Source organism: Lycorma delicatula, chromosome 2, assembly GCF_047948215.1.
Source record: "Lycorma delicatula isolate Av1 chromosome 2, ASM4794821v1, whole genome shotgun sequence".
Taxonomy (NCBI): Eukaryota; Metazoa; Arthropoda; class Insecta; order Hemiptera; family Fulgoridae; genus Lycorma; species Lycorma delicatula.
In genome coordinates this window covers 52021843-52036905 of record NC_134456.1, presented here as the reverse complement: position 1 = coordinate 52036905, position 15063 = coordinate 52021843, and the positions used below count along the sequence as shown (strand labels likewise).

The 15063-nt window shown below is 30.6% G+C and overlaps 1 protein-coding gene across 4 annotated transcripts in view; it reads left to right on the top strand.

The window, feature by feature from the left end:
• Positions 1–15063, top strand: part of LOC142318799 (glycerophosphocholine phosphodiesterase GPCPD1-like) — a 151947-nt gene that overhangs the window by 71986 nt on the left and 64898 nt on the right. For all 4 annotated transcript variants that reach the window (XM_075355293.1, XM_075355294.1, XM_075355291.1 and 1 more), the window contains 2 exons: positions 241–392; positions 4957–5115. In XM_075355293.1, coding sequence (XP_075211408.1) covers positions 241–392; positions 4957–5115 — 311 coding nt within the window. The remainder of the gene's footprint in view (positions 1–240; positions 393–4956; positions 5116–15063) is intronic.

Here is a 15063-nt window from a genome sequence, read left to right as displayed (position 1 = left end):
TTATGATTAATTAAGAGGAAGTTGTATGTAAGGATGGTAGTTTTATGATCTTTCTATGGCTGAAAGCCATACTGGAAGGACAGCTTCATGAGGAAGGTGTACTTGATTGAGATTTGTGGCATATGAGAATTGGAAGAAGGATTCTTGAAGCTGCATATATTTCATCATTTATGTAAGTAAAATAAGTAGGCTTTAAAACAAAAATTATTATAAATGTATGTATTATGTTTTTTTTATCAGATACTGAACCCAAAGAGATAGATATATTCGGTTATTATAATGGTAAGGAGGAAAATATCGCACATGGCTGGTTGACATCTGCATGTGTTATACAATTAAAATTATTCAATAATCCTATTCAGTTTTGGAAAAAGAAATTACTACAATCTAAGGTAATCCAGTAATATATTATGATAATAAAAAAAAAGATTTCAGATATTTTTATTGCATGCTTATGTTGTTTATGTTAGTTAATGTTCTATTAAATATTACAATGTAGCCGGTTGTAATTCTTATTTCATGTTTTAACTATAAAACAAAGTAATATGTATATATAAAACTTATAAAAAAATATATATAAAAAAACTTATCTAACTTTTTCACCCAAAAATTGAAATTACTGGCTTTATTACACACAGATGCACAGCACACAGACAAGTACACAAACACATTCATAAATATATTTAATATTTTTGTTTTTCATTTAGTCTCATTTGCCAATTGTTAATAATTATATAAACAGTAGTTGTTTAGTTTTTTCAATAAGTAACTTTTATAGTCACTAAATTACATTAATGAAAGCACTCTTTTATTATACAGGATTTCGTATTCTTAATTTGATTAATTATCATTATGAATAGCAGATATTAAATAAATAAATGTTGCAATTAATCAAAAATATTACACATACTCCCTTGAATGTTCCCTTTTTACTTCCTTGTATTAAGTAAGGAAGTATTGTGATCACAAAAAATTCAGTTTTCAGATTTCAATGGAAATATTCATTTTGAGCATCCCTGAATCCATTTTGAGTAGTTTGATGTGATGTCTGTACATATGTATGTACCTATTACCTCCCATAACTCAAAAATGATTAGCCGTAGGATGTTGAAATTTTGGGATTAGGACTGTTGTAACATCTAGTTGTGCACCTCCCCTTTTGATTTCAATCAAAAGTGTCCAAACCAAAACAACCAAAAGTGTCCAATAAAGGCCAAAATCAAAAAAAAAATCTGGATTTTGGACTTTTTCTTAACTTTTTTTAACTTTTTATTATAAGTTGTATTTTCAATGGTTCCAGAGTTATAACCAAATTTTATTTAATGAAATATTTGGATCTTACAAGAGAAGGTATATCAGTTAGAATCAGACTTCATCTCTTTTTTTTTTTAATTTTTTTGTGTTTTTAAATATATTGATTTATTATTATTAATAAAATTATTAACCTCTGACTGTAAAAAAAAAAAAAAAATGTATATAAATAATAAATTCAATAATAACAATAAAGAAACTATGAAAAAATATCAGAAGTTATTAATGAAATAAAATTTTATATACTTTTCATTAAAAAAAATGTGTATATGTAATTTAATAGGCATTTAAGGAAGTCATGTAGTGTCCACATCAGATTTTATTAAATAGTAAAGTGATTTTTTTCTGAATAATCTTAATTTAGATTTAAATTTGTATTAATAATGATAGTTATATTAATGATTTGGCTGTTTTATTGTATTATTTATTAGTTGTCTCTTATGCTTATTTTTGTTTAGTTTTAATGGGCTTATGTGAAAGGACTTATTCTGTTTATGCTTGTGTTATACTATTTTCTGTTTTTGAAATTAACTTATTTGCACAGACGTTTCATATAAACTCTAATTAACTCTACAATATATGGGTTTAATAATTTTTTTTTTTTGTAATTCAAGATTATTATAGTATTTGTTGTCTCATAACATGCTGTAATACAAGATATCCATCTGAGTAGTTCATTCATTAACAGGTCTCAGGTCAGTCGCTAATGATACATTGTCATTTAACTATCAAAGTATAATTGCCAGATGAGTATTAGAATCCCATTTACAATTATCTATATCCTTAATTGGATTTGAACCTAGACCTACAAAAACTAATGATTGAAACTAATAAATGATAGAAACTAGGGATGATTGAAACCATTTGTCCAACTAATGTTTGCTCTTTGTTGTTCAAGTGCTGTATCTTTATCTGTTATTTTATAACTTTCACTGTAGTTAAACTAAAACAAAGATGTTTTTATAAAAAGAAAGATATTTATGTATATGAATGTACATATATTAATATCATGAAAAAGTGTATGAAAATTTAGTCTGTGTGTAAATGTTGATTCATATTATTCTTTAATCAATTATATAGTTCTGAAAAATGTAGTAATTCATGTAGTTCAATTGTAATTCAAATGTAGTTCTGAAAAAATGTGTGGTTCAGATGTGTAGTTTCTATAAAACATTTGTTTGCTGTATTATTGTTCAACTCCAGTCAGTTTTCAGTTCAACTATCGTACTGTTTAAACCATTTGATGTACATAAAATTGTTATTCAAGATCTCTATTGTCTGAAGTAGTAACAAGTTTTTAAATGACAGCATGATAATGGCCATAACTGATTTAGGCTCAGCGACAAGTCTTAATTTGTTTGAATACTATGCTTTTAATTTGTCTGTTATTATTTAGTGTCAATAATTTTGAGGTTTCAGTTCATGTTCATAATTTTTTATTTTCTTTTTTAAATTTATCATTTTCAGTTAATATTTAAGAATTTCTTTCAGGTTTAATTATTATCAATAAATAAAAGGTAATATGTTAGTATTCAATAGAAATTTAAAGATTTAACTTTGTATTGATAGTGGAAACTTGGGTAGAGGAAGTGAATGTTGCTGATAAAGATGGAAAAAAATCAAATCTATATTATTATTTTTATCTTTAAGGTGTTTAAGAAGATAGTGGTTCAGTATTTATCTGAAAAGAAGACTATGAAAAAATTATGTTTAAAAGGTTTCAGAAGTGTTTCATGTGTGCTTTTTTCAACTTACCATAAACAGCTCTGTTGAAATTGCAATTAACTAATCTCTTTTTTTATTCATTAAGTTTGGTAAAATTTTTTTGATAATAATTTTTAGCCAGTACATGCTGTTTCTGTGATATTTACTTGTAATTATTCAAGTTTTTCTAGTTCTTATTTATTTTGGATTATAGAACTTACTACTAGAGCATACTGTATATTTGCTCTCTTCTATGTTTTACTCTAGTGTGGGTAGTGGAAAACTTTCTGAATTAAATCGTTATTGAATTACATCCATAAAATTATCCCTGCTTAGTTAATTCTTGCAGTATTAATTATCTATTGTAGAACATTTTGTACATTCAGTTAGTGTGACAAAGTTTCTCTCCCTAATTTTCATGTAAAATGCTACTAAAGTGCTCTAATTTTGTCATAATTTGTGCATTTGAGGCGCAATGATGAATACTAAATATATTATGAACAAAAAATGTGTGTTTTAAAAATTTGATGCACAACAATATTGAGAGATCAAAGATCACACAGCCTAGGCAGCTTATTATTAAGGCATTATTATTTATATAGTGTGTATTAAATATTAAAAAGTGCTTTTATACACCTCATGCTATGCTTAAATGTTTTTTCTCTTTTGGTTTGAAATCTTTAGTCTTGTTTTCAAAATAATGATGTTAAACTTTTGATGTTTATTTTCAGTTAATCAAGTGAGTGGAGGTTATTTTAAGAAAGTTTCTTCTTGAAACTTTAAAAACAAAAGTTAGAAAAGAAATATCTGATGATCTAGGAATTAAAAATTCCCATAAAAAATTCACACAACATTGTGTAATTTTTGCTGTGAAGTTCAAGATAATTCCTTAATAATGCTTAGTTGTAAATATCTCTGAGAAAAAACTCTGCTGTTAATTATACAAAACATAGAACCTAGAAGAAATATGCTTGCAATACTTTCCTCTCTTCTGGAAATGAGATTAAAGAGCAGGTTGTAGACTTATTTGGTACTGTGGAATCTTGGGATAGATACCAGAAAAATCTTTTTGGTAATTAAAGTTGCACTGGTGCTTGTGAAAGACTTTTCAGTTTGTTAACACAGTTAGTGATGTAAACTAAAAGGGAAGTGAGTTACTATTATGATTATCATTGTTATCAACATTGCTATTCATAAAGTTAAATTTCTCTGTTAACAGTAGAATATTATTCAGGTTTTTTTTTTAAGTGTAGTTATTGGATTGTGTGGTATTTTGATTATTTGATGTAAAGTTGACTTACATAGCTTTGTTCATATCATGAACAATTTAAACGTTTTTAAATTTGATTGTATGTTAGGTATTATATCTTGAATTTTATCATTGTATGAATGTTGATAAGTGTTCAGAATTACATGTGAAGAAAGTGTGTTGACCAACAGTACTCGGTTTACTTAATTTGAGTCAGCTACTTCTCATTTTTGCATATTTTCTTTAAATTTATGTGCACCGAGTAACTATGTGTTCCACAGTAAAAGTTATCTCTGATCTAAAAGATCTACTTTATAGGAAAGTTCATTGGTAGACCTTACTAATTTCATACCAACAATATAAAAGTGATGTTAGCCATTAGGTCAAATGTCTTGATTGCTCTGATCAATGAAAATGCGGTGCCCATTATAACCATAGTTTTATATGGGGATATCTCGACAATCTCTCGTAATTGTTAATTATTTACCTGCATATAATAATATTTATAAAATATTTTGTTTACATACTTATATTCTGTTATTACTTTATTTGCACTAAATTCATTATAAACAGTTGTTATTCAGTAGAGTCAGAAATAAAATAGACTATCAAACACTTCTTGTATTTAAAAATATTTTTCTTTTTGTTTAATTTTATGCATTTATTATTACTGTTATTTTTCTCTTTTACAGATAAATGTGAAAGTTACACCAGTGAATTTATCCAAAGCTAAAGAAAATTTGGATAGTAGTTCACGTGTTGAAGGAGGGCATTCACATCTAGCTGATGACACTTTAAGTTTAGAGACATTTGAAACACATCATGAAATGTGGCCTATTACTGAGATAGCAGTAAGAAATAATTTTTGTTTGTTATATATGTGTTCAGTTTATTTTTGTAAAAAAATTATCTTGTTCAATGATAATTGGTTGTTCTTATACATATCATAAACGTACAACTAAAGTTGCAGAAATGTAATTAGGATATAGTTGCATTGGAAGTGTTTTCATTTATTCTCTTTAGCGTGATTGTATGTGAGGGTTATACAAAAGTAAACCAAAATTTTGCTGCGCAGAATGAGGAAGAGCAATCAATGAATTAGGAAGAGCAATGAATGTGGAGAGCAACTGGCTAGCCACATCTGTAGATCACATTCCCATGATAGTAGCAGAATGTATGAGCAGGAGGTACCATTTTGTGTTGCACAATAAATTTCAGTCCAATTTTTTGACAAATCCACTGAAATCTTGACAACTTCAGGCATAGTTTGGAGATTCTACCTGTCAAAAACTCAAGTGTTTGATTAAGCCAAAAAATTTTGAAGTAGCCGTGATGCAATGGATGAGCATCATCCATGGACCAGCATCAATGATGACAACATTCAGGCCATCTGTGACCTTGTGGAAGGTGACTGCCTCATAATTGTCACTGAAATTGCATTAGAGGTGGATATAAGTATTGGGAGTATGCGTATAATTTTGTCAGACACTCCTGGATGCAGCAAAGTGTTGGCGAGGTGGGTTCCACATCTCAATGAGGCACAGAGAAATGTCTGGAAAGACATCTGTCCGCGGCTTGTGAATCGCTTTGAGGAAGAAGGATAGACATTTTTGGAACATATTGTGGTCAAAAAAATGAAACATGGGTTCTTCACTACACCCTGGAAAGCAAGAGAACAAATATGGAGTGGAGAAAAAGTAGGAAGGAGGCACCAATCAAGACAAAGACGCTTGTCAGCTGGAAAAGTTCTGGTAACTGTGTTTTGGGACTCAAAAGGAGTGCTGATTGATTTCCTGCACAAATGAAGGATGGTAAATGCAGCATACTACTGCCAGTTGTTGAATGAGATTAGGGCTGCCGGCAACCAATTTGCAGTGTCCTTCATGACAATGCACGATCACATACAGCAATTCAGACTTGCGATAAAGGTAAAATTAATTGGAGACCTCTTGAACACCTATCGTACAGTCCAGATTTGTCACCATGTGATTTCCATATGTTTGGTTTGCTGAAAGAAGCTTTACTAGGGAAAAAATTCTAAGATGTAGATGATTCTACTGTAGTCGTCTAGCGTTATATGCGCAATTGGTTGTTGGACAGCCATCTTCTTTTTTGATGAGGAGATGAGGAAGCTGAAGAAAATGTAGTTCTGTCGAATGAAACTGTCGAGAAATAAGGTAATTTGTTTATAATTTTATTTATTATCTATAAAGCTATGTAAACAGATTCCAGTTTTTATTTGAATGTCCTTCAAAAAGTGGGTAATTGTACTAATAATTATTTTGTTTCAAATACACAAAATTGTCCAGGTTTTGTTAGGGAAAGATGTTATACAGTAGGAAACAACAAATGAGAATGAAAGATACAGTAAACTCTCCAGCAGGTAGTTGATTGAGTAAAAAATCAATTGGATTAGAGAATTATTTTTCTAGAAATAGCTGATATGAAAGTAGTTTTCTGTAATTATTAGAATGTTAAATTGGTTTAATATCAGTAAAAATAATAACTCAATGTAATGTTAAAATGATGACAGTAGTTTAAAGTAGGTTTAAGATGTTAATGAATTATAACACTTAATTCAATGAAATACAGTTTCATTTAATGCATATCAGATAAAATTTTTATATGTAAATTTATCCTATTAACAGAATATTTTTTATTTATAGTTGCAGTCAGTTCAATACAAAACAAAATATTGTAGTTATGTTTAAATTGTGTTTGTAATAAGCTAGTTTTTAACTAATATGGATTATAAAAAAAACAACATAGTGTTTACTGTTTTCAGTGCCAGTCTTTGCATTATTTTAAGTTTTAGGTTGTAGTTATTTTAAATCTGTCATTCCATGAATTAATTTCTAGTCTCAGAAATCTTTTATAGTCCAACTAAATTACACTTAGAGAAAAAAAAATTGTTACCTGGACTTTTATAAGTGGAAATGGTACAGGGGCCTATAATAAATATAAAAAAATAATTGCGCGACTGGTGGTGGTGGAGGGTTGGTTTGGGGTGGTTGAAAAGTGGTGGAAAATGGTATTTTTGCGATTTCCGGTGAAGTTGATGTCAAAAAAAATTATCCTGTACAAAAGTTGTAGATCATGCAAAAATCTACAACTTTTGTAGAAGTCGCTTATTTAACATAACCTCAAAATTTCCGAGAAAAATGTGAAAAGTTTTTCTTTTTCATTTCTGCAAAATTAATTTAATTTTGACAAAACTTGGTGAAAGTATACCTTACAGTATCTTAAACAACCACAAATTTTTTGGATAAAAAAATCAAGAATTTTCCAAGATATTAATTTTTTCCTGTCTGAACACTTTTTTTTAAAAATCTACTTATAAAAATCATTGTACAGAGTTCTGCCGGTGCTCATTTTTTTTTATTTTAACATATACTTTTTGGTAAAATAAAAAAAATCTATAATCACAGTTTAAAACATGCTTAAAAATGCAAAAAAAAAAAAAAACAAAAAATGACTTGCAACAATGAGTTTTTCAGTAATTGTTGATAATTTGTTTTAATTTAAAAAAAATTCAAAAGCTGATTATAACATTCAATTATACAGATAAAAATACAAAAGAAACTGTGTTTCATTGTTTGACCTTTCTTTCTTTTTCCTGTTTAGCCTCCGGTAACTACCGTTTAGATAATACTTCAGAGGATGATAAGTATGGGTGTGAATGAAGTGTAGTCTTGTACATTCTCAGTTCGACCATACCTGAGATTTGTGGTTATAAACCCAACCACCAAAGAACACCGGTATCCACGATCTAAAATAGCTGGCTTTACTAGGACTTGAATGCTGGAACTCTCAACTTCCAAATCAGCTGATTTGAGAAGACGCGTTCACCACCAGACCAACCCGGGTGGGTTTTCATTGTTTGACCTGAAATTTTATTTTTCTACAGTATTGTTATAAACATCTAAGTCGAATAATTTTGTGTACTGTAGTATCTGAACATGAGAGGTGAGTGAGCATATAGCTCCATTTCTGCTATCACTTTTTACAGAAAATGACTTCAGAAAAAACATTAAATCATAATTGTTTCATCAGTTCACTAGCACTGAAGCTTTACCAACTACCGAAAATGTAGTACATGTTGATGGTGGATTTCTGATACACAAAGTTGTTTGGCAAAAAAACGATACTGTTAAAGTGATCACCAGAAAATATTTGTCTTTTGTAGACAATCATTATGCAAGAAATAGCTGTGTAGTATTTGAAGGTTATCCGAACAGTGAGGCTGATAATGAAAACTCAACTGCAGTTTCAACAAAAACAACTGTGAACGCTTAAGGCGAAAAAATTCTTTGAGTGTTCCTTATTAAATATTGAATCGCACACAAAAATAACATTTTTACAAGAGAAATTTTTGTAAAATGATAAAAATAAGAATGATTTAATAAAAGAGTTGTCAAAAGCATTTAGATTTAAGGAATATACAATTAAACAAGCAGAAGAAGATGCAGATTCATTAATTATTAATATAGCAATAGAAATTGCCGAAAAAAATAAGGTTGTAAATACAGCAAAAAAAAAACTATCATTGTTATTGGCCAAGATAAGATATCTTTTGGTTCTATTAAATCAATTAAATTTGACTAATGCAACAATTTACTTTCTCAAGCCAGGTGCAGGCAATGTAAGCGACTCAATGTATTCGTCAAATAGTTTTTAGTATGAAGATTATTGTTCTATTGTTGGTTTTTTACACTATTTTACTGGCTGTGACACAACATCTGCTTTTGCAGGCAAAGGAAAAAAAATATTGAATTCACTGATTGAAACTCCTGAGTTGACAGAATTGGTAAAGCCTTTTTATCAGACTAATGCAAAGCCAAAAGTCATTGCTCAAAAAGGTTGTAAATTAATTTCATCTATTTACAAATGCACAAATTATAAATTATCTCTGGATGCTTTGTGATTCTAGCAATACAAAGTATTAACTGCAAATTCTACTTTTAAATTAGAAAAATTACTACCAGTGGTTGGAGAAGCTACCATACTCCTATAGAGCATACTTTCAGCTACGTGGCTTGGAAACAAAATAACCAACTAAGTGAGGCTGGAAAGAAGTAATTTCGAATAATTCCAAATTACTTATGCCTTGCTTTGCAGAAGTCTCAGTCATGCCTGAAGATTTATTAAAACAATCTCTTGCACTCTTGCAGCTGCGAAACCAGTTGTGAAGGTTTCGCAGCCAAATCGAAGGAATCGAGCAGCCAAATCTTTGCTTGTACCTGGAAAATCAGTTACCTAAGGAATTTAGTGATATCGAAGAAACATTTGAAGATGAGGAAGAAACCCAGTTATTGAAGGATTAGATGATGAAGATGAAGTTAAAAAGTTGCCAAAATGACCAAGATTGGCCTAGTATTAATTTTAAATATCTATTGTAAAAATTTTGAAATATATAATAATTTTGAAAGAAAAAATCGGAATTTTAAATAATTTATCTAAAAAAATGCTTATACATATATGAATTCATCAAAATTAAAAAAAAAAATAAGTACACTAATCGATTCTACGACAAACAAATTAATAAAATTATTGTTTTTTTTTATTTTTCTAAGCTTCATTATTCGAATTGAATGTTTGTAGCAGCAATACTGCACAAAAATAAAGTTTCAGGTTCAACAATGAAACAACAGTTTTTTGTATTTTTTCATTACAATTGAATGTTGTAATCAGTTTGAATTTTTTTTTTAAATTTAAACAAATTATCAACATTACTGAAAAATTCATTGTTGTAAGTCATTTTTTGAAATTTTAACCATGTTTTTAAATTGTGATATAGATTTTTTTTATTTTACCAAAAAGTGTATGTCAAAACAAACAAAAAAATGAGCACTGGCAGAACTCTGTACAATGATGTTTTTAAGCAGAATTTAAAAAAAAAAGAAAAGTGTTTTGGACCGGAAAAAATGAATATCTTTGGAAACTTTGATTTTTTTATTTAAAAAAGATAGTGGTTATTTAAGACATAGTATACTTTCACTAAGTTTCGTCAAGGTTAAATTATTTTTGCGGAAATGAAAAAGAAAAAAATGACCTCTCACATTTTTATCAAACATTTTGAGGTTATGTTAAAAAGTAACTTCTACAAAAATTGTAAATTTTTGTATGATCTACAATTTTTGTATTGCATACTTTTTTTTTATGTCAACCTTCACCAGAAATCGCAGTAATATCATTTTTCATCCCCCCCAAATCAATCCTCCACCACCTCCAACTCACGCATTTTTTTAATATTTATTATAAGCCCCTTTACCATTTCCAGTTATAAAAGTCCAGGTAACAATTTGTTTTTTCCCTCTAAATGAGTTATTTCGATCGGTTCATTATTTCCTCTATTCTGTATTTTAAGTTCCACTTTAAATTTTCTTTTATCTTTTTTCTCATTCATTTTATTGGTAGTTGTCACAGCTAAATTAATTTTGTTTTCATTCACATTATTTTCCAACAGATATTCATTTATTCTTGTCATTTGTATCCAACATTTTAGTCAACTAGTTTTTTTATTTGGTGAATCTGTAATTCAAATTTTTTCGCTATCAAGTTTTTCTATTTTTTTCTTTTAACACAGCAGCAGACTTTTAGTATTATCTTTTTTCAGTGGTTCTAAATTTTGAAGTTGCAGTTCCATCCGATGCTATGGTTACATTAAATGTTATACAATGCTGTAGATAATATTAATACAAAAAAAATTAATAATTAAATTATTACATACTGTAGTCTGTTTTATTGTTTATAATAATATTGTATTGATTATGCACCATAAGGATTGGGTTGTTGGGTCAGTCACTTAACCTAGAGAAGTGTTCTTGAATCCATGCAAATTTATCATTTTATCATTTTGAAAAATTTTTTTAACCAGAGCTGTGACAAGTGTTCTTCAAAAGTATTTCATACCTCAAGGGATGTTTCAACAATATTTTGTTGCAAAAAGGGATGTTTCCCTTGTCGCAGCAAGGGGAAACATTCTTTGACTCTGTTTTCATTCATTCTTTTTTTTTTTCATAGCTTTACTGGGTTTTCCCAATCAATTTTAAAAGGTGCATGTTGATTTTCTGCAGGAAGAGATTTAGAGTGTTCAGCTTTTCAAGAATGCCACATAAATATGTTAATTTTAGAAAACAAATCCTCATTCTAAAATATTCACTATTCTTATGTTCCTCCTCTTTAAGAAAAATATAAATTTCTTGTCTTGGTTCAAACGTTCAAGACAATACGTTATCATGAGAAAGCCATTGCAGAGTACTGTAAAGTTCAACAAAGATGTGTATTTTGATCCCATGTCTTTGCATAGTTTTTTGAAAAACACTTTGCTTCAAATAAAAGCCTGCAATCCTCCATATCAGCTAGACATAGAATGAACACCATCAATAAAAATACCAACCCATACAGTCCACTCTGAACTGTTTTCGGATGTAAAAGTATTAAGAATATCACACAAATCTTGAGCCTTTACACAAGCAGTGACACTTTTACAGAAGAGAAGGTCTTCTACAATATCTATAAACCATACATTTCAAATCAAATGAGCATTGTAATTATTACCTGTGGCCTTATCCAGCTGTAAGCCAAATTCTTTCCCTTTTAATTTTTCAGTTAATTGATCATTGTATCCTCTGCTGTGAGCTTATTCTGTGGCTGATGTATTAGATAAAGGGACTTTTGAAGGTAGCTTCTCAGCAGACCCATTGATCATAATTTTCACCATATCTACAGCAGCTAGTAGAATAAGTTCTGTGATTGTGTGGTTCATCTTACATTTTGTTGTTCCATGTACTAAGTTGCTAGCATATTATTGTTTGGTATTGTAGCCTGATTATATTAATTACCAAGATTTGATTTAACTCTTACCTTCCTGCTAAAATAGACCCAAGATTTACTACTAACTACGCTGAGATTAGTGATTTTTAAATGGCATTTCCACTTCCTTGGTCATTCTGGTGTCAAAACTTTCATACATGAAAGACATTGTGATCTCTATTCGCCATTGACTTCTGTTGATGTCTAAGAGTTTGACACTCAACTTCATAGTAGTAGGATGTGTTTAAGTGGGCTCCCATCTAAAACAAAGATTTATATTATTTAATTGTTGTTTATGAATTTCTTTTATTGATTGTTTGATTGTAGAGGCTTATTGAGTACTTAAATTATACTTACGATATTATTTTCTTGTGATGTTACTGATATTCAGGTTTTTTTTTGGTGTTGCTAGGTTAGCCTAATAGGTAACTTAGCCATGACTCAGTTGGGTGATTTATGTGTTTGTCATCCTTCTTGGGTGATTTTTTCTTTGTTTTTATTTATGTTTAGCTTTATTGAATTATTTATAATTCAAATAAATAAACTAATAAATTGATCACAACTTGTTTATGTTGGTGATGGCCATACTGTCGTGACCTCATTGGTCATTGCTTTGTTTATGTTTCGCCTGATTGGTTGTTTATTGCTGAAATTTGTTTATAGTATTTATTACATTTTAATTTGTATCATCTTTTCAGTTATATTTAAACATGTCTGATAAGGGAGGTAGGAGGGGAAAGTCTAGGCGGAATAAACCCATTCCGGGTGATAACATAATTGAGGTACTGAGTGATGATTCCTCTTGTTCAGGAGATGATGAGTCTAGGGCTGGAATTTCAGGTACTTCTACTTATACTGCTACAAATTTAATTAGGGATTTTGGTGCAGACTTGGGACATGTGGGAAGTTGTGATCTTCTTGTGAGGGAATTCAATGAGTAGTTCGATGGATTAATACAATTCTTAGAGGATCCTAGTAGTGGTTTCTTAATTCTGCGCCAGAAGATTATTCCTCAGGTTAGGGTTTTTAAAGCCTTAGTCTCTGCCCTAACTGAAGGTTATGAAAAGTTAGTTAAGAGCCTGAAGTGCATGAAGTTATATTAAAGGAAAAACTTCAATACAGGGTACTTCAATAACAGGACTTTTCCTGTTGTGGCGCCTCAGTGCAAGAAGCCTTATTCACAAGTTCTAAAAGAGAAAAGGGAGCTAGCTAATTTGTCCTGAAGGCAGCCTGAGATTGCTTTCATTAGCTTAAAAGAAGGGGTTTTGGGAAAATCAAAAAGGATATGAAAGATGAATTTCAGGTTTCCTGTGGGAGAAGAGGTCGAGCCTGAAAATTCATAATATAAGGGAAACTTAGTTGTTGCAGACAACAAGGAAACAGTAAAATTTATTTTAGATTTCCTTGAGGTTGGTAAAACTGATATGAAAGTTGCCCCAAAAAGAAAGAGGCATCCCAAAGTCATTCTTTATGACATTGACCGATGTCTATCTGAGCAGGAGTTGATGACTCTCGTTTGAGAGCAGAATACTCAGATGACTGAGGTGGCCTTTAAGGCTGATTGTCGATTGCTATTTAAAATGGTTAGGTGCGAGGCAGATCACTACCATGGAGTCGTCAAGGTTAATCCTGAACTTTTTAAAAGCTTCTTGTCTGAGTGTAGATTGTTTATTGACTTCTTTTCTAACAGGATTAAAAAATATTTAGATGTCCAGCGGTGTTTGAAATGCTGCTGGTTTTTACACAGAGCTAAATTCTGTAAACATCTGGCAGTTTGTGCTCATTTTGGTGATGTGGGACACTCGTGATGATTGTCCCAAGAAGTCGGAGGATCCGACTTGTGTCAGCTATAAGCGTCTTTGGAAGGATCATAAGCAAGCACTCTGTGAAAAGCAAAGATTGTGGTTGTTATCAAAGAGCTGTTGTCATGCATATTAATTCAATTTCGTTAGATGGTTAAAATTGGTCAATTAAATGCACAGGGTGCTTACATTGTTCAGATTGAGCTCGGTGAGATCGTCATGCATAGAGGATTGGATGTTGTTCTGTTACAGCATCCATACATTGTTTCTGGGTTTTTCTCGGCATTGAACTTTGCATTGAAGTGCCAGGTTTTTCTTCTTGAAAAAGGTTTTATTGTTCTAATAGTATGTCCACTGCCTTGTGCAGAAGGGAACTTGACTGCATCTTCATACGACAGCTCTCAAACAATCATGTTGTTGTTCATATAGATATTCAGGACTTGCATCTTTATGTTGCAAGTTCATATTTTCAATATAGAGATCCTATTGATTGTCATTTTCAGATCTGGGATAAAATCCTTCAATTCTCTGGTCCTAGTCCAATATTTATTGGTGCATATGTGTACGCTAAGTCACTCTTGTGGCATAGTGAATTCACTGATGATGAATTAACAGAGGGCTTTTTAGCCCAATATGGTCTTCGGGTATTTAATGTTCCTGGCAAGTTGTCCACCTATGCAGGTAACATAGATGGGCGTTGACATTTTGGTGGAATGAACATTGATGTTACCGTTGGTAGGCATATTTCTGCTAATGTTTGTAACTGGTGAGTAGTCGATGATTGGTCAAGCGATCATTGGTTGATTGTATATGAGATTGTTGGTGGCTTAAGAGATTGCTACCGATGTAACATTCCAGTTCAGCAGGTCATTTCCTGTACAGACATGTGGACTGGAATAAATATTTTGGTTTTCTTTTGGCCAGGCTTTGTGTTTTAAATTGAAGTCTGGATTTGGAAGACTTGGCAGCAGGTTTATCAGCAGCTTTTTTAGATGCTGCTGAGTAGCAGAATTCCATGTAGTTCCGATTGAGAGAGACTTGTACCATGGTGGAACAGAGAAATGTCTGTTTTGAAACAAACTATGTGTCATTCTCAGAGAGCATCTTAACGGGAGAGTGATCTGGAGCAACTGGCAGTCCTTGTTAGTAATTATCGGGATCTTAGATCTCAATATTTTCACC